Genomic DNA, 20,131 nt, shown 5'->3' on the forward strand with positions numbered 1-20,131 from the left:
GGAACCTTCCTGACACACCTGAAGACCTGGAGTACCAAAAGATCAAAAAAACTATTTGACAAATTCATAGACAAGAGGTAAATTTGTGGCTGTTAGTGTTGCAGTGGAAACAGCTTTTACCCGAGAGCTCTTCCTCTGTACTTTTGAGCTGAAAATAGAAAGAAACCATGGTGGTTTATATGCTCTTATATCTCTTACCTATATGTCTCCTGTTGGCCATTGTCAAGACAGAACATACCAGCCTAAGGATGGTTGCTTTGAATGAGTATGCTCCTGTGTTTTCTAGTATGTTACTTCAATGATGTGATATAAATATGTTGTTTACATGTATTATATTTGTAGTAACTTATTGTGGATACACAAAGCCTGTATTAGATTTAGCTAAATAATAAAATTAAACTACTCAAGTTCTTCTTTTCAAACAGGTTATGCCACTGAAGTTTTCTTGAAGAAAATGTAGAGTGGGTGTTACTCATCTGTCACACTGACCCTTCTGCAGGGCAGTATAGAGAAAAGGGGTAACTTTAAAGTGGTGGCAACTAGGCAACCTAAGTGCAGCTCTGAGTTCTGATCCTACAGCTCTGAGTTACAGCTAATAGGGTTTCCCACATTAAACATGTTCTGTGTAAGTGTGGATGGACAAGGGACAGTAAAGGATGGCTTGCAACATATTGGTGTAAACCACATTCATCTCCTTCCTGAGGAGGCTATCCTAAAATACTGAAATAAACTGCAAATGTATTCCTGTAGAAAACCTGCGTTGGTGTATGGGGAAAAGCCAAGTTTCTAATTTACAGCAAGACTGGGTTGGGTTTCGTGCCAGCTTCTCCCTTCCTAGTGATAAGCCCCGGAGCTATTAAAGAGATGTGCCCGGAGGTGAGGGCGCAGCCTCTCCGCCCGCTCCCCGGGTCCCGCCGGCTGCCCATCGGCCCGACTCCCCGTGACTGCCGTTCGCGGGCAGGTACGCGGGGCCGGGCCGGGCGGCCGCTCCGCCGCGAGGTGTGTCCCTGTGCGGCGGCTCGGCGGTGCCTTGGCGAGCGATTGGGCAGGGCGGGCGGGCGAGCGGCTCCGCGGCTCCCCCGCTGGGCTCCCGCCGCCGCGCTCCCGCAGTAGCAGCGCGCTCCCCGCCCGCGCCGCCGCCGCCCCGCGCCGCTCCCGCCGCTCCGCCAGCCCGGCACGGCCCGGCCCGGCCCGGCCGCAGCCGCCGCGCCGCATCATGCCGCATCCCGCGGCGCCCCTCGGGGCCGCCCTGCTGCTCGTCCTGCTGGCGGCGGACTCCTCGCAGAGTGAGTACCGCGGGGGGCCCGTCCCCCCCTGCACACGCCGCCGAGCATCCCCCGCCGCCGTGTGTGTGTATGTGTGTGCGTGTGTGTGTGCGAGCGGGGGGTGTGCAGCTGGGGCAGGGCTGGGGTGCGGGGGGATGCGCAGCTTCGCGGCTGCGGTAGGGACGGCGGCTGGCGGCGGGTGCAGCGGCAGATGCGGGCGAGGGGCCGCGCCGAGGCCGCGGCGACCCCCGGGGGAAGCGCCGGGCAGGGAGGGCGCTCGGTGCGCCCCGGAAGGAGGGTCGGTGCCCCCCGGCGGGGCGGTTTGGTGTGCGGGGTGGGGGATCGGAGGGGTCGGGGCGGCCAGGCGGGCTCAGTTGTTCACCGTTGCTCCTTCCTCCTGCTCCTCTCGTCCTCCTCGTCCTCCTCCTCGCCTCCCCCGCGCCGCCCCGGCGCTCGGCTGCCCAGCCGTGCTGCTGCGCGCCCCGGAGGCTGCCCAGTTCCTGCGGCAGAGGCAGCGGAGAGCCTACCAGATCTTCGAGGAGACCAAGCAAGGGCACCTGGAGAGGGAGTGCGTGGAGGAGCACTGCAGCAAGGAGGAGGCCCGGGAGGTGTTTGAGAACGACCCGGAGACGGTAAGGGAGCAGAGCCGCCGCGGAGCTTTGAGTGGGTTGTCCGGCCCTGCGCTCCCGCCCACCCTCTGTCCATCCGCCGCTGGGTGCCAGCTGCCGGCACAGCTGGGTAAGCCGTCGGTAGGAGGAGGACTCAGGACCATCAGGTGAACGAAAGGCAATTAGGAATACACCCTAGGACTCAGCCTGCACAAGGGCAGTCAGGGCTGTCCCGTTAGGAGTGCCTCGGTGAGGGTGTTCTGGGTGAGCGGCCTGCCCTGGCACCTGTTCAGTCATGGTCTGAATCCATGAAGCAAGATCAGTGCAACATAATAATATGGCTTCTCTGTCTGGGCGCGTTACCATCGCTCCTCTTTACTTTAGCTTCCCATCCCAGCTGTATTTAAAATGTCCTTACTGTTGCAGCATATGTCACAACAGGAGTACCTCAGAAGTATGTCCTAACCACTGATAAATCCTTTGGGGCCATATTCAGCTTGGTCAGCATCTTGGAATCAGTAGATTCAGGATCCATCACTACAACAGCAGGAGAGTATGTATATAGGAATGTGGTATTTCTGCACTAACAGGTGTGGATTCACACTGTTACAGAATGCACACTACACACAGAGCTGTCTTTAACAGTCTTATCAAGGCTGACTTTCACTTCAGTCTTCTCACTTTGAGCAGCATGTGGATGCTCTAATAAGCTTGGCTTATTCTTCCAGTCACTTTACACCTCCTCTCAACACTGTTTTGGATAGTTTCTTCTCATTGCAAAGATTATCTGGAATTGATTTAGCAGTGGGAAGTGGATTTTCTTGGTGTTCAGACTGAAGCTTGATACTGCACAGCATGTTCCTGTTAAATGGTATGATGCTCTAGGGAGAAGATAGGACAGAGAGAGAGAGAGCACGTGTGTGTGTGTGTGTGTGTGTGTGTACACAGAGACACACAAACCACAGGCAAGGGAGGGACTCAACTGAGGAGATGTTTTATGCTTCAGTCAGACAAGTCTTGACATGTGCGCCTCATTAGCAGTCTCAGCACTGGATATACAGCGCAGTAGCTTGTTGTTACAAGGCAGTAGTAAGTACAGCAAAAACATTACGAAGGATTTTTGACAATCTTTATTTTAGAGATTAATGTGGAGCACTTGCCCAGGCAGTGTTTAATGTTACACCTCTTATGTGTATGTGTAGTCACATCTGCACAAAGCAGCGTTTGCTTTGTTCTGCAAAAAGTGAGCTACAGTGGTTAACTGTAATGTGGTGAGTGTGGCTGGCACAACTGCTTCCATATTCATGTTGAGTAATACAACTTTAAGCTCAGTATAAATATCCACCGCATAGCAGTGAATGCAGGGAAAACTGTAAGTGTGATTTTGTAGCATTCTGGAGCAAAGATGATCTGAGGTCACTGGTTTTACTAACTGGCTTTTGGCCAAGAAAGTAGCTGAAGGCATTGCATTGGTAGATCAGTTTAGAGGGTGGTATACTGTGTAAATATGTTTTTAACAATATTTGGTAATTATTTTGTAAATTGAAAAAAAAATACAGTTCTAGTGTAATGACAATAGTGAAATCATTTTGGTTTAAAATATTTTCATGTATAATATAAATTCTTTAAGATACAGTCATGCCACTTAAGCGTGTTTTGTAGGACAATGCCAACTTTCTGTCGTTGCAAATGAGTTTGATTTTTTTGGTGCATTTCCTTCACTATTGCTGCTTGGTTTCACTCAGTTCTTAAAACCACTGAAGAAAGGCTGGATGTGCTTCTAGTGTCTGTACACCCTTACTTATTTGACATGTCCTAGACCAGGACTCTTATGTCTTCAGTGACATAAGATCCTACCTTTTCTGAGATACAGACCTCCCAAGAGCTGTGAAGTTGCTTGTTACGTGCAGTATGTCCTACTCCTTGCCATAACTTTGCTTCAATTTGATTGAGAAGCAAGAGTGCCACCACGTATCAGGAGGATTTATGGCCCTTCCTATCCATTTTGCAATCAGTGTGTGACGTGAAGGGAGCAGCTGCTGTTCCGTAGCAGTTTTCTAATGCAAGGTGGAAGAGGTCATGTATGTGGGCTGTTACTACTCTACATGGGAAACCTTCAGTGCTTTGTAAGGCGTAGGTGACTGCTCCTCCAATGGTATCTGTGGATTTGATGGACAGAGTATTAATATGCAATGGAAGTGTTTCTTAAACAGTAGGGAGTTATTGTGCTGTCATTTCACTGATGCTGTGCTGTACGACCATGGTTCGGCATATTGTCAGGCTGCAGCTGATTCGTGCTGGTAAAGTGAGTTTTTATTGACCAGGGAACCGTACGGATTGCTGTTGAGGCTATGGCTTAGCCTCGTAGCAGGCAAGCCATGGGGAACACATCAGCGCACTGCTCATCTATGCTGTTACATCTCCCAGGTTTTATGCTTTAAAGCACCAGATGACCATCAGTGTAGGCAATTGGCTGTTTGTTGTCCCATGGGAGAAATGGTCTTGCAGCCTTGACAACTGAAGGTTACTTTGAGGTTAGTTTATAGCTTCTCTGTTCAACCTCAAGAAATGCTTGTGATGTGAGACCAAAAGTGTTGTCCCTCTTCCCTTTTCCTCTCCATTAGATATTAATGAAATGTGTGAGTCTTCCTCCAAAACCTACCATTCTTAACTATCCTGTGTTGTGTGAAGAGAATTTCAAGGCTTAACTTCAAAACCTATGATGTAAAGATATGATAGAAAATTCCATGAACTGATTCAGTCAAACAGCCCCAGAAGTAGAGGTAAGATGAAGGAAGGCTGTAGCATAGCTTGCATGAAGCTTCCCAGGTAAAGACTATGTCTTGATACAGTCAATTATAATATCTAGCCAAGAATAACATTATACAGAAAGATACCTATTTCCTGGACAGACCAGTACATAGAAATGAAATGTCGTATATGTATATCAAAGCACCCTTTTTCTGTGCCTTCCATTGTTTCAGTGATCAGTTTTCCAAAGCAACATCTGCAGGCCTAGTCAGCAGAAGATGCACATTCACTGAAACCTAAATGCGGGTGTTGCCACATGTGCAGTTCCTTACATCAACTGCTAAGAATAGTGTATTAGACGGGTCTAAATAGCCATTCATTTGCAGGCCAGTGCAGCTTTTGTCTTTTATGTTACGGAAAATATAAATATCAGCTCACTCAGACTAGAGGAAGGAAGATCAATTGAAATATTTTTAGATTGGATTTTTTTTTTTTTTAGGAGGCAGAACAAAACTCAGTCTGTGCCATTTGTATGACTATACATGGTAAAAACAAGTATGTGCCTGGGTTAATGAGTCTTGCAGCCTACTTTTTTCATGAAGCTGATTATAACATCCTTAAATATTACTGCAGAATTCTGGGATGGTTCCTGTTTTATTATTTCATTTATGCTAGAGGTGCCAAACAGAAAAATTAAAAGATAATATGGTGAGAATAAAAAGAAGGATGAAAAACATGTTCATGGGAGGTATGAGGACTGTTTCTAAACGTGATCTATTAAGATATGCTAGGTGTGATAGATGGGACAAAGTTGCAAAATATCTTGGATGCAGAGATAAGAATGTTATCTTACTTAACATGTTGATGAGGCCTTATAAAAAGCAGTACTGCAGAAATATTTGACCTTGGTATGCAGTCAAGGTATTACAGCTTATTAAGTGACTGATAAACTACTCTGGAATTTGTTTGACCTGATCTAAAAATCTGGTCATCCAAGCATGTAAAACAAAGGGCAGAAGGGAGTGTATCTTCTGGTGTTCTTGGAAACATTGGATTTCACTAAAGAAAAAACACAGAGAAAAAGTGTCCTTGTGCAAGGAGTTTCTCTGTTTTGAAAGGCTCAGCACAGGAAAGGTGTTTGAATGCAGGCTCTTACCATTTGGTACCATAGTTTATCCATACAGCATCTGTCCCTGCACATCTTGCTAGCTGTTGTTGCAGAATTACTGGTGTTCCTGCAGCTCACCATGGAAATTGCCATGCTGAATACATTAAAAGGTGTTAGTCACACCGGAAACGCTGATGTAGGTCAGCCTGGCCGCCTGTGTTTACTGTTTGTGGATTTGGTCCTCAGTAGATTACTGTGGAAAGCCAGCTGGTTTTCATGTGCGTGCAGAACGGACATCTGATTCAGAGGCAGGCACTTGAAAAGTTCTCCTCTTTTTTGTGGGATTTGCATCCAAAATGCTTTTAAAACCTACAGCTTGTCAGATACACAAAACACTGGCAGAGAATCACAGGGTAACTTGGGACTGAAGAGGTATCTAGTCCACTCTCTCACTCATGGCAGGGGCAGCACTAACAGCAGATCAGACTTTTTGGGGCTTTTTGCAATCCTGTCTTGAAAATTACTGATCCTAACAAAACATCCAACAATGTCAGCATTCTTTCTGCTAAGGGTGGATTTACTGGGAAGATGAAATGCAGATGAAGCAATATATAGGGTGTGACAATGGTCAGTTTGGTTGATTTTTACTATGTTGCTAGCTCACTTGGTTTTCTTTCTTTATGTATTCCATGTCATGACATGGTCATGATAACACAGATGAGCTGCATGCATAGACTAGAGTCATCCGAACTTTAGTCTGATCTTTTAGGAAGGGTGCCTGTCAGGCAATATTTAGGTATTATTTCTAAGAATAACAAGGTAGATACGCATTTTTAAATACTAATCATAAAAGTATGAAGGCATGTAGGGGGAGGAGATGAGAGGAGTTATTGGGAGAGTAAAGCAGTGTAATATTTCTTTGAGTAATTTAGTGCATGTTGTGTAGTCTAGACATGAAAAATACTGCTATCATCTTTAGATACAGATGTCATCATCCCTGTATAGAATATTCCCTTCTAGATCCAGGCAGAAATCTTGGGTTTATTTGCTGTGACTGATTCTCAATATACTGATTTGTTTTGACATTTTGGCAGAGCATGGAGAATGGGCTAGTTTTATAGCTGGTATGAATTTCTTTATCTCTTCTTGTTGATGCAGAGAGAGAGAAAGAGTTACTGGAAAACACTAATTTTTAACCTGCTGATGTTTTAACCTGCTTGGACTCAGTGCATGGAAGAATGGATTGCCAGGCACAGTGGTACCCACTTAGTAGATTTTGAGGAAAAAAAATATAGGGAGATTTAGACTTCTGTCCAGGAATGGCCTAAAGAAGAGAAGAAGGAAGCAGAAAAATTTCAGTGCCAGGTATATGCCACAGTGTCATTCCAACTCTGCTGGGATGAGATCTGGCTGTCCCATCAGGTGTTCTCCCTTCCCTTTCTTCCTTCTCCCTGTAGTTTCTTATAAAGGTCAAGGGAGCTTTGTACCAAAATTCAGTGAGTCTAACTGATCTGGAAGGCAAAAAGATTGAGACTGTGGACCAGGATGCATCTGTCTACTTTGTGGAACAGACACAGCATCTGTTTGTGGTGGTGCTGTGCAGTAGCAGGAGGGTGACAAAAATACTCCTGCCTGCTTAGAAAGCAGGTTATACATTTATTGGCTAAATGCTGCTTTATCAAAAGTTACTGAGAAGGGTGAGCAAAGTTTGCTGGTGGTGGAAGCAGACACAGCTCCATCAATCCTGCAGGACTTCTGCTTACCTGATCTTTATCTGTTGCCACTCATGTCAGTGTAGCTCAGAAACTCAGAATAGACATGGAAATAGTGACACACTACATCACAAAAGTACTACATACTAAACCTCCTGCGCAGGAGTAGGGAAGGAACAAGAGATAGTAAAAGTGGTTAATATTACACTGAGGGACTATTTTGAGATAGGATGGAAAAAGAATACTGCTAAGAATGGCATATTGAAGCAGGGGAATTATACAGGTTTGGGTCAAGAAGGATAATAATGGAAAAAGCAGATAAAATTAGAGTAAGTCAGTTTTTTTGGAGGTATACAATAAGTCTTAATAAATATGTGAGCAGGAAAAAAGCCAGTTAGAAATGAAGAAAACAGTTTTGTGGCCATGAGCTCTCATTTTCTTTCTAAAAAAAAAAAAAAAAAGGAAGCAGCCTACTGGGAATTAATACAGTTTGTTAGTGCAGCTGCATAAGAATCAGGTGAAAACAAAATTGAATCTGTATGAATTGGCAGTTGTGGTTCATGTGTTGTGCTCCAAACTCTGATTGAGCTTAATGAATTACAAGCAGTCACTTTACATTAAGTATGAAGAACAAGGATGGAACCACTATCACAGAAAATAATAAGGAACATAGCAGCAAGTTTTACTTCTCCCCTCACATTACTTTTCAGGCTTTGGTTTCACACTGTGAAGCTCAGCTGATCTAGTAGAGGTAAGCAAATGTTTATCCTCTTTACCCTTCCTGCACAGCAATTTGGGCAACTGCATGGACCAATTTAAGTAAGTGACTAAACTTGTCTGTAGAGAAAAGTCATCATTTTGCAGCTGGATCAGTTCCCCAGTCCAGTTCACCATGCAGCTTCACCTGACGCAGTGGGAAGGACGGCCTGAGGTTAGGAAGAGAAGGCCAGGTGCTGGGTGAGAAGCAGAAACTGTTGTCACAGCTCAGGCTGCCAAAGAAACCAAGGAACAACCAAGGCTTGGAGAATCTGGTTGAAGTTTTTCAGCAGGTCTCCTTCTGTATCTCTGCTTTCATTACAGTTTTATGACTTGCTGTTCCGTAAGCTCTCCACTCACGCACATCTGCGGGGAAATTTCCCAGTTGATGGTTTTAGGTTTTATTCCTCTTTCTCTCAGCATCAACAGTGGAACCCAGATGAAGAGCAAAGATGAAGAATAAAGATATCCAGGGAGGGGAACAAGTGTTATTTTCTTCACTGTGCACATCTGCCAGGACAAAAGGGTGAATAAATGAAGAGGTAGAAGGAGAATGGGTCATGCTTGCACTGTACAGAATCACATGTGTCTGGAGAGCTGCCATGTTTGGATGATTTCTCAAACAGGGAGTCCTAGTTCGATTCCAGAAAATATTTAGGACAAGAACAGAAAAGCAACAATTAGTTATTAAAATAATGAACAGGGAAGTATGAGATCAGATTGTGTCACAAGGGCCTGATGTAATTTCAGATGTCACTTCCCTATTCCTTGTTTGCCTGTTTCCCCCTCTGAGGCCAAATCCAGCAATGTCCTAAAGTGGCTGAATGCCATTAGTATGAATTGCAACCTCTGCAGATAAGCAAAATCCTAAGAAACAAATCATTAGATTACAAGAAGGGAAAAATCTTCAGTGGATAAAATGTGACAGAACTATAAGAGAGATCATAGATATTTAAATCATGTTTGATGGGATATAAGTCCTGTTCGATTTTTTTTTTTTTTAAATATGGTTGAAATAATTGCAGTGATGACAAAGTGATGATGTTGAAAGGAGACAGCCTTTTATCTATGCTAGGTGTTTTGTCAGATACTGGTTTCTTCAATTTGAATGAAGTTTCTGAGCAAGTGTTAGTTTAACCATATGTACAAATAGTGTAACTATTGCAAGAAGTAAGGATTTAAACAAGCAACACTGAGTGAAGATCTGTCATCAAATTGAGATCTTTTGAAATTGCACATTATTACAGCTGGAGGGAAAGTACCCTTTCAGTCCCAAAGCAGGAGGAAACCTCAAGGCGTTTGTGATTGGATTGCAGTCAGAATAATTGAAAGGCCCATGCAACCAACTTATTGGAATCACTCTACAAATGATTTTTGTTAGAGTATTTGGCAGCAGTTGCATGCATTTCACACCATTACTGTCTAATCAAACCCTGCCTTGGGCCATCTATAGAAATTATCTCTCTGTGCCCCCTGCATCTTCACAAAATCTAACATATCTGTGACATACAGTAACTTCTTTTTCTTCTTTCCTTTCATTACTTTTTTCCCCCTGTAATTGTGCATTTTAATCATCAGTGAGTTTTTCCTTATTGCAGAGGAACACCTTTTGCTGAAGTGGCACCTTAGGAAGCTATTGGGAAATGGTCTTGCTTCTCAGAAAAGGTCAAGGGAAGCTATGACAGTAGATGGGTTTTATTTCCAAGCTTGAGGATTCTGCAGAGCTACCTAGTCTGTATGGAAGGGGTGATGCATGTAGTCTTGAAAACTTCTTGTTTGGAAAGCGCAACAACTCAGTGGAAGGGGCAGTTTCAGTCTTTGTGCAGCAGAATAGCTGGACACAAAATCTAAAATCTACCCTAAGCAGCTGTAACTTGGGAGGTAGGAGATGAGACTTGGAGACTGCTTTTAAATTGTATTGTGACCTGCTTGCTACTCCAAAGCCTCACATGCCAAACTGAGAAGTTCTGTTTTCTCTTTGTATGGAGAATACAGATCACCCCAAAGCAAAATAGGAAGCAAACTAACCTGGCTGAGTGATGGGTTCCTCATGAGAAGGAAGGCTTGTGCAAGCAATGTGGCGTTCATTTGATCATAACTTCTTTAACTATGGGTTTTACATATTTAAAATTCTGAATTGCAGAACCAATGAATTCTGTTATATAGGAGGAAGGGCCCAATCACGCAGCGTGAGATTTGCTATGTACCAGAAGTCTAGGGCCGAATTTTAAAAAATGAAGAGAGCTCTCCGCCATTAGTGAGATTTGCATTCTCAGGTTGTAACAGTTGAAAAACTGCCAAACACTAAGTTACAGGCTGTTATGGTTGGTAGCAGTCATTTCTTTCCAAAGAGTATCTTTCTAAGCAGGCCCACAGTGTGGAAACATGAAGTACATTTATAAATGAGGTCTGGCCATGCCCAAGACAAACATTCAGTCATGAAGGAAAGAGGAAAAGGGAGAGTCATTATATGGAAATGAGAAAAGGACATAAAGTGGGAGTTATTGCTACTCTCTAAGACGTAACTAGGTAACTAAAAAAGAAATCACTGTTGCTAACACAAATCAGTGAGATGTTCCAGTGTTAGTGATGCTGCAGTCACTGGATCACAGGAGGTTTGAGGTTGGCAGGCACCTCTGGAGGCCTTCTGGTCCACCCCACTTGCCTAGGCAAGACCACCAAGACCCAGATGCCCAGGAACATGAGCAGTCCTCCTGTAAACTATGTCTTCTACCTGCTGCCTCTGGAGCTCGAACATAAAGTGGGTTAGATTCTCTGCTGATCAGTCTTACCTGACCTAGTACTCAAGCAAAACAAACAGAAGCAGTAGGCAGACCCGTTTGTCTGAGGTCTTCAAAGTTGCCAATTACTTTAAAGCAACAGTGAGAACATTTTCCTGGTGTCGACAGGGTCATTGTTATGTTTTCAGAAGGGCTATTTTTATACAGTGACTCATGTTAATGTCTGTTCTGATTTGGTGTTTTTCCATCTTCTCTAAAAATGCAGCAAGGCTAATGCAAACCCTGTATAATTTCACTCACTTACGAATTTTACCACCAGGGTAGAGTTTGGCCATAGAGTTGAAAACAGGTGATGACCCCAGTCGCAGTGTAGGTTTCCTCTGGCAAGAAAGCTGACATGGGTAATTCTGCCCCTTCAACTCCACAGCTGTGCTATGTATTCGTTTCTTCATGTTCCTGTTCTCAGTTGTTTCAATGCAGGGTGTTGTGGGGATGGCCCAAGAGAAACTGTTCTTAACATTTGAAAGGAAAAAAAAAAAAAAAAAAGAACAACCTGGAGTTTTTGAGGGTTGTTTGCTTGGGTTCCATTTTTTTTTTTGAGGACACTTTTAAAATTACGCTCTCTTTCCATTTTAGATATCCAGGCTAAGTGCTGTCGTGGCTGTTGTATCAGGGTGGTAGTAAGCTCTGGCTGTAGGTGGGAGAGGAACATCTTAGCCCCTTGAAAAGTGTTTGGATTCACTCGACACTTGAAATAAAAGCATGTGTTCTTAGGTCTTGCAATACTGCCATGGAAGCTAATAATTGTGTTTAATGGATCGTAAGACTTGTTCCTACATGTGTGCCTGTGAAAGGGATGGGGACAGTAGAGCTTAAATCTTTTCTGTTAAAACTGTCTCCTACACAGCAAGGGAAAGGTCTCTTGAACTGACTTGAAATAAGCAAGCCAGGATCTGCCTGGAGAGACTGGCCTCATGCTGTGCTTTCCATCTCACTGAAAGGGTGGAGACTTGCAGATGTCAGGCACTTCACAGTCTCTCCTATTTCTCCCTCTTTGCCTGATATCTCTGCTGAGCTCATGATGTGCTTTGGATGGCACATGACGTGGAACTCATGGTTGGGTGACAGCTCTGGTGTGTAGCTCATACTATGTTTGAGCTGTAGTTACAGCAGATAAAAGATGTAGTTTACAAAAGGACTGTTGATGTTTCTGGGACACCACAGGCTGCTGATGTCCTGCTGCCAGGCCCTTGACTATTGTAGCTTCTGGCATCCCAGCCCTACTGTTTGACACATGGGAACCGGTCAGACAGAGGGTGTATGGGGTCACAAGGAAGAGGGGTGCAAGTATGTTAAGGTTTTCTTGGTAGGAGCAGTCCCAGAGGTTGGAGTTGTTGAAACTGCATTCGTGACTGTTGGTCACCTCTGCAAGGTATTGTCTACCTCTTGCCTGCAGTGGCACATAACTACTGGACAGATGGGTTTGAGAGCTTGGTGAGGCCCGTGTCTGGACAGTGCCCTGTCCACAGGATGTTTATGTCCAACATGTATTTGTTTATAGCTTTTTATTTTAAAAGTCAATTTCTCCTGCTTTTATTTTCAGCTATAATTAGGAAAACAAATCCAAAGGGGAAGGGCTGACAACATTTAAACGTTGACTTTTTATACCAGAGGCCAAGCTGAAAATTTAACACATAATTCTGTCATGATTTTTGCCAACCCAGCCGTAACAGTTAAATAACTTCTTGTGTTTTGATCCTGTGAATTGTATGTGCTTTCTGGATGGTGATATATTTGGTACGCCTTAAATTGAAGGTGGATAGCTGAGAAATCAGCAAAATAGTAACAGAGAATGTTTGCCAACTCTTTCTTAGCAAGTCTCAAAGCATTTCTCTTGGCATTTTTGTTGGATCGTGAAAATACAGTTGAACACTTCTGGTGGGGAGAAGATAAGTCTCACACTTTTAACAGGGACTTGACCCTGCATAGGATCTTTATCTTCCCTGACATCTGGGAGTCATTAAGGCTTAGTACAGCAGACTGAAAAGGCATTGTGGAGTTAGGCACAGCTTGAATTTTTAGCTAAGAAAACTTCTTGATATTATTTGAAAAGGGACTGTTACTTTCAGTTTAAGCAAGTTCCTTTTCTCAATGTGTGAGATCATTTGTCCTTCATTCTTGATAAATCTTTTGGCTGAATGGAAATAGGTTGTCATTGTATTTCCAGAAGCCTTTTGTAAGAAAAATTGATTATGGAGAAATATGAAAAGTTAATCGTACAAGAATGAGAAATGTTAGAACCTGTCATCACATTGCTTTATTTTAGAATGCTAGTATCAGCAGGTCCTGTAAACCTGGAGAAGTACTACTGATCAGCAAGTGCTTTTGTGTAAGTAAATGAGGAAGATAGAGAAAGAAGGGTTAAATTTCTGTTAACAACCCCCTGTTTAAATCACTTACCTTCATTATGTACCTTGTGAAATGAAGCTTGTCGTGGTACCGTGCCTTGGAATTTCACTTGTCTGCTGTTCAACTGGCATTGAATCAATATACAGTCAGTTTGCATTTGGTTATTTGTACAAAAGTAAACTCTGTACTACTTTTCTAGCACTCAACTCATTCATGAGAGGTCAAGGAGAAAATGAAGTTTTATGCCTTTGCCACCACTGACTTGGAGCAATTAGGCTGATAGCCATGAATATGAAAGCTCTTATTTATTGTTCTGTGAGTGCCCAAACAGTTGTTCCTGCCAACGTCTGGATTATCCTGTTGGTTGTTATACACATCTGCACATTCTTGTGAAGTATACTGAAAAAGGAGAAATAATGAAAGAAATGTTTTGAATATTTTATTACATACCACTATCTTTTTCTCCTCAAGTGCTGGCTGAAGTTCAGCTTGTGGTTAATAGCACAACTGGGCACTCATCTGAATACTTATACTACTTGGATTTATTCTTATTTTGACTGCATTTTTTGACTTATCTTTTCCAAAATTAATCCTTAAAACAAACAAAAAAAATAGGAAACAGGGACTGTAGTGAGTTCTGAGCTCACCACTGTGTTAACCCAAAGAGACAGTTCAAAGCTCAACCCCAAAAGATGCCAAGCCCATTACCCTCATGTCAGAATTGAATATGAAGATAAAGTATAAGCTGCTGCTTCTGCTTCTTTGTTGATGCTCTCGTAATTTAGGCTGAATATTTACATGGTGCATTTCAGTTAGTGGAGCATATTTGCCAGAAACTACTGATTTTTTTGGTGAATGACAGCAATTCAATTGATTACACTGGACAGTGCAGGTCAAACTGAATCATGGCATGTGCCTGTCTCTGTTGTTCATACATGCCTTTAAGGATGCATGAGCTTATCCAAACATCTGTAATAAGAGGAGAAGATGAAATAGTTTCTTATCTTGCACACTGTATAGACCAATTTAATTTTGCAGAATGCAGGGTATTTACTGTCCTGATCTCACCGAAAATAGTGCTATATGAAAATTGCTCATGGTGTATGAATGATACTATTCATATGCTTTCATAATTAGCTGAGAAGTGGTCTATTTTAATAAAAAAAATTAAGCACCAGTACAGTCCATCAGTTTTTTCCTCATTGCATGCCCCAGTCACAATTTTAACAGCGCTTGAACTGGTGACTTATACATTATGAAAACCAATATAAAGGTGGAAAGAAATGTATTTTCCTAGCCATAAATTTTTGTAGTTTTTAAAAAAATGTGATACAGTGATCAACTTCAGCCACTTTCCCATCCTTCCACGCAGCACAATTGTATTTTCCTGCCATTTCTCTGTGTTGGTGCAAAAAATTGTGGCTGGCAAGGCCTCACCAGGCTGAATAGTTTTCTGACGTGCAAGGGTAGATCCACATCACATCAGCAAACTGCTGCTCTCTCTGTATGGCTGCATATTGTTGATGCAAAGCAGGGAACAGTAACACATGACCATGTACCACGAAAGCAGTGGGAATGCCCTGTGCAGTCTGGCTTTAAATGTCAGTTTTCCCCTCACTTGTAAATTGTCACTTCTTTGAGCAGACCATGTCCACGATGGCATGGTACGGCAGTGGGTTGTGTTGGAGTTGTAGGGTGCTTGTTGTAAGAGCAAATGGTACCCTTTCATTTGGTGGTTGTGGTGTTAGTGTGCTGGCCATGTTCTGCATCAGCAGAGTGCCTTGGAGGACAAACTGGGTGACTAAATAATCCTGTACTTTCCCTCTAAGGTTTCGCCCGTATCTCATGTCATCATTAGCACCTTTACCTCTTGGTGGGTAAGTGGCTTGATGCTCAGTCACTGCCACTGACAAGGTCAGCCTCCATCAAAAAATACCTTGAGACTGGAGCTGATGTTTCTTTCCTTTTCAAATGACAAAATATATGTATGATACTGTGCTGCTTCTGGTTCTGGATAAAAAGAGATTAAGATGTTGGTGTTTGGAACTTGTTAAACTACTGCCATGCAAGACCACCAAACTGACAGCAACTCTTAAATAGTATGACAATAGAAGCAAATGTTATTCAATAAATCTTTGCCTTTTTTTTCCCCTTTCTACAGGAATATTTTTACCCGAAATACTTGGGTGAGTTGCAGCTTTTACTTTTACTTTGTGGCAGTGATGGTATGTGATGCCTAACACTGGAGCTTGTCACAGCTGAAGTCTCTGCTAAGAAACGTGATGGAAATCTTATTGCAATAAACATGCATTGCTAACTTTAGAGTGTATGTTCCTTATAGTACTTTGAGGTGTGTTTTTTTATTTACGTGTACATTTGCATATAGAGATATTCTATATGTTTTCTGCATGTTAAAATCTTGATATTGTGTATGTATCTGTGGCTTGCAGTGTTGTTAAGTAATTTGTAGTTTTCTACCTTTTTCCCTTTTTAATTAACTTAGTTATTAACTAATCTCTGTATCCAAAGAAAAGTGCCTTTACTTATTGAACCACTGACTTATTTTATTGACTGTATCATAGTCATGGTGTGAAAAGAATCTTTGTACTTTTTAGGTATTTTAAGAGATTTAGTTGGTCAAATTTGAGTAGCTGCTATCATAGTTTTAGAATTGTAGTAGCATCTGGCTAAATTATCATCCTCTTCAAATGTTTTATAACAGCTGTACATCAAAGCTAAAAAAAATTAATGAACTTAAGAACTCTAAGGCATCTGGGAGTTTATAATATTGCATCGATTTTGTATCCACCTTCCAAATTCTTGTAGTCCAGGTATCATTTTACATGCTTTGAAGCTCTGTCCTGTCATCATTATAAAAATAATGATTTCATTTTCTGTTCTTCAGCTTGTATTCAGAAATATGGATCGCCGTATACAAGAAGTCCAGATTTCCTTACATGCGTTCATAGTAAGCATTTTTGGTTTGTAAATTTTAGTTAAATGTTCTCTCATTCTGTCTGAAGGTCTGGGACTAGCTCAGCCATCTCCATTTTTGATAGCATTTCATACTGGTCTTCCTATTCTCTAGGCTTGAGACTCCATATCACCAGAAAATCTTTTCCATTTATAACCTAAAGCCATCTTGCTGTCATGCTTTAGTGCTTTGGTATTTTATGATGCAAGTTTCTTTCCCACCAGTTTCCCAAGGTCTGAATAAACTGAGAGGGAAGAGGGACAAGAAATAGGATGTACGTAAGGTTGTACACTATGCTTGGCCTTTCATTTTCTATTCTCTTGAATGCTGGCTTTGGCTCACTCAATTAAGGAACATTAGGAAAAGCTTAAAGGCAAACAGGCTCCTGATAGCCTTCCTTACATTAAGGAGGTCAGTTTCGTGTATCATGTGACTGTGCTTTAAATATTGCAACCTTTAAAAACTCAAATCAATTTGAAAGTCAAACTGATAACTTTGTAGAGGGTGAAGGGAACTCTTCTAATACATTTCTAGTTGCCTCTTGAGGCTTAGCAGTGCTAAAGGTGAAAGACTGCATAAGTATTCTAAATATGCCTTGGGAGCAGCACAAATGGGGAGAAAGATCACGTGTATGTATGTATTTATGTTTATTTTCTTGTTACTCCCGTGTTTCAGTCTTTTACTGTGATCGAGTTTGATTAGTCGTGTGTTCATACCAGTACTACCAAAGCAGGATTGGGATTTAGTCAACCTTTCACGTTTATGAACTGCATTGCAGCAACCTTTTATAAGAGTGAATTCCAAGGTTGGTAAGTGGTATGTGAAGAATTGCCCTCATATCACTTATGGATGTTAGCAGTATCACTTATGGATGTTAAGAGTCCTCTGAACTGGGAATTCTTGGACCTGTGGTATCTGTGTGAGCTGCAGTGTGCCAGCTAGTTCAAAGTGGGATATGAAGCTGAATGCTTACTTTTACCTGTGTGTGTAGCATGGCAGAGGCAGAAGTTTTTGATGAAAATGGTTGTATCAACTGGGAGCGTTTGTTCCAAACATCTAAACAGTGTTTTGGGAATGCAAGTCTAAAAGTTGGCAATGAAAAAATCTGAAAAAATAAAAGCTGAATAATTGTTTTTAGGGCTCTCTGCCCATTGCATAAGCAGTGGTTTGGAAAGAAAACGATAATATTTTCCCCCATTAAAATATTAAAAGATTTTTAAATGGCTGAGTTTTGGCTAGCCATTGTTGATTCACAGGAGAAGTAACAGAAAGGAGCCTGAAATGCACTTGGAAGAATGACAGGCTTTGTGCTTAGCCAGTTCCAGTGTGCCTCTTAATTTTTCACAGATGTTGCCAAAAGACTGTGTAGCTCTATGGGTTTGTGCCTGCAAGATGCTTTTTAATTTTGTTCCTTAACAGCCTTCTCCCCTCAAAACAAAGCTCTTCTAGTGGAAGGCTCTTTTAACCTGGTGCACAAAGATGTCGCACAGCCTAAGGGCTGGAGGGTGATCTACACTAGTTTATACTAGGAATAAGGTAGAAATTTGAACTATGTGAGGATTCCTATTTCATAAGCTCTTCAGATAAGGTTTCAGCTCTGGATTCAGAGTTAGATGCAGGTGTTTCCAGCACAGGTGCCTACATGAGCAGTATTCCCTTCATAGTCAGCGGAGAGTTAATCTCCTCTGGTTCTAGAGGGATTCCACCAACCAAATTGTGTCAGCGCTGGGGAGACCTGAATCCATGTATGGACTGTTTATTTACTGTCTCCAGTTACTGCAGTGAGTATTTACAATTGCTTTGCAGATAGATGTTTACTTTACACACAGATACCTGTACTCTGGTCTGCAGATCTGGGTCTTTTTCTAAAAAAGATCCCGCAGGTCAGCTAGGAATTAAGGATTTGGGTCTGCAAGACTTTGGAAAATTGTACAGGATTTTTTGGAAATGAGGTTTCATGTGGCCTTAAAAAACAGAATGAGATTTTTGTTATATCACACATGCCTGCTTTTCAATAGTGACTGTCATAATCTTCGCAACCTAACATTTCCTTATGAAGTATTACTATGCACCATTTTGTGAATATCAAAAAATAAGTTCATAGCATGGAGTGATGAATTGGAAATGGCAGTAAGCAGACATAAGTAAAGGCTTGTTTCCATACAAGACTTCAAAAGTGGAACTAGTAGTTCTATTCTCTGTCTGCACTTATGAGCTACCTATGTGCTATCAGACACAGCTCAAAGCACACAAAAAGGTCATGCTCGTCATTACTTTGAACAGCTTTACTAAATCTGTTGTGTAAATGAATGGAAACAAAAGCTCCATTTTCTTTTGCAATTGCTTAAATCAGGAGCACCTTTTATGAAGTTGGCGGAATTATACAGCTATGAAGCTACCAGAGGAGTGTAAGACTGTGTCTTGTGTTCTCAACCTCTCATGATAAGAGGGAGCAAATTATCAGCACTGTGTTGATGTGATAGAAACATCCTTGGTTGCTTCTGCCATTTACCATAGGGTGCAACAGCTTAGTATTCTGCTGAGCAGTGTTACTACCATCTGGCTCTGCAAGGCACATCAGATTCCAGTTTGAGGGAAAGAATCAGAAACTTGTGGATACACCAGATAAGTCATGCATAGCCCTGTTGACTTGTCTGGTTTATCAAGAGACTTTGAAAACACTTCCATGTCTGGGAAGCTTGGTTTGTGCAGCTCCAAAAAAAAAAAAAGACTTGGCTTACTGTACCTAAACCATTCTGTTTACTGTACACACATTCTGGTCTGTCTAGGAAAAGAAACATCCTGGTCAGACCTACTCTGTCATAGCTCATTGCTGCCTAAACATGGCTTTTCCCTCCCCAACTCCTCCACCTGTGTGTCAGCTGGGCAGTGATTCACCAGGAGGGTTCTGGCAGGTGGATGTTAAGACAGCCCACGTAGCTGTGTTTTCTTTTGTATGGCATGACCTCTGCTTTGGCTGGGGCTTTGCCCCGACTCTGCACATCAGGAGTGGAGAGGAATAAAGATAATTAGGCCTTGTTTATAGTGAGAGGATGGTTATTTCTGTGAGGCTTTTGGGATTGTGTACCCATGCTTTTCCAGTCTAGTTTTCCCAGGCACTAGCTTCTGAGCATCAAGGTGAAGTACTGAAAGTGGGCATTTCTTTGACCAAGTCAGACTCCTTTCCCTATCAGTCCTCTGGCTTTGTCCTCCCTTGCCCACAGGGAACACCTTACTGAGGCTCAGGATAAATGTCTGTCTTCTCAATGGCAGCACTGATGGTAATTAAGTGATAGCTACAACTCATTTTTTTCATGGGAACAAGGATATTCTTTCATCCTTCCTTTAGTTACCTCTGTGAAGCACTGTCCCAGTGTGTTTTAGAATCATAGAATCATAGAATTAACTGGGTTGGAAGAGACCTCTGAGATCATCAAGTCCAACCCTTGATCCAACCCCACTGTGATTACCAGATCATGGCACTCAGTGCCACATCCAGCCTCATCTTAAAAATCTCCAGGGACAGTGAATCCACCACCTCTCTGGGCAGGCCATTCCAATGCCTGATAGGTGGGCAGGTGAATTTAGACAGGTAATTTCCATTTGCTGAGTACTTAGATAATAGTTTGAGATTTTTTCCTCCAATTCTCCCCAAAGAGTGGTGACTACTCTCTTTCTGCTTTCTAATGGGAAAACTCATTGCCAGGTATTGGAACTTTGCTTAAAAACCCCCATAGGATCATTGTGCTCTCTGTAAACTGCATCAGTGGTTTTCTATTCCTTTGCTGTTAACTCACAGGTATTCCT

The 20,131-nt window shown here is 42.4% G+C and overlaps 1 protein-coding gene across 1 annotated transcript in view; it reads left to right on the plus strand.

Annotated features, from left to right (window-relative positions):
• The first annotated feature begins 1,185 nt into the window (after nucleotides 1-1,185).
• The window catches only part of GAS6 (growth arrest specific 6), a 40,358-nt gene continuing 21,412 nt past the window's right edge, over nucleotides 1,186-20,131 (plus strand). The window contains 4 exon segments of the mRNA XM_027884647.1: nucleotides 1,186-1,286; nucleotides 1,731-1,897; nucleotides 15,512-15,536; nucleotides 16,256-16,318. Of these exon segments, the coding sequence (XP_027740448.1) occupies nucleotides 1,217-1,286; nucleotides 1,731-1,897; nucleotides 15,512-15,536; nucleotides 16,256-16,318 (325 nt within the window). The 5' untranslated portion in view covers nucleotides 1,186-1,216.

Source organism: Empidonax traillii, unplaced genomic scaffold, assembly GCF_003031625.1.
Source record: "Empidonax traillii isolate 1590-97213 ecotype Southwest subspecies unplaced genomic scaffold, ASM303162v1 scaffold151:size923898, whole genome shotgun sequence".
Lineage (NCBI taxonomy): Eukaryota > Metazoa > Chordata > Aves > Passeriformes > Tyrannidae > Empidonax > Empidonax traillii.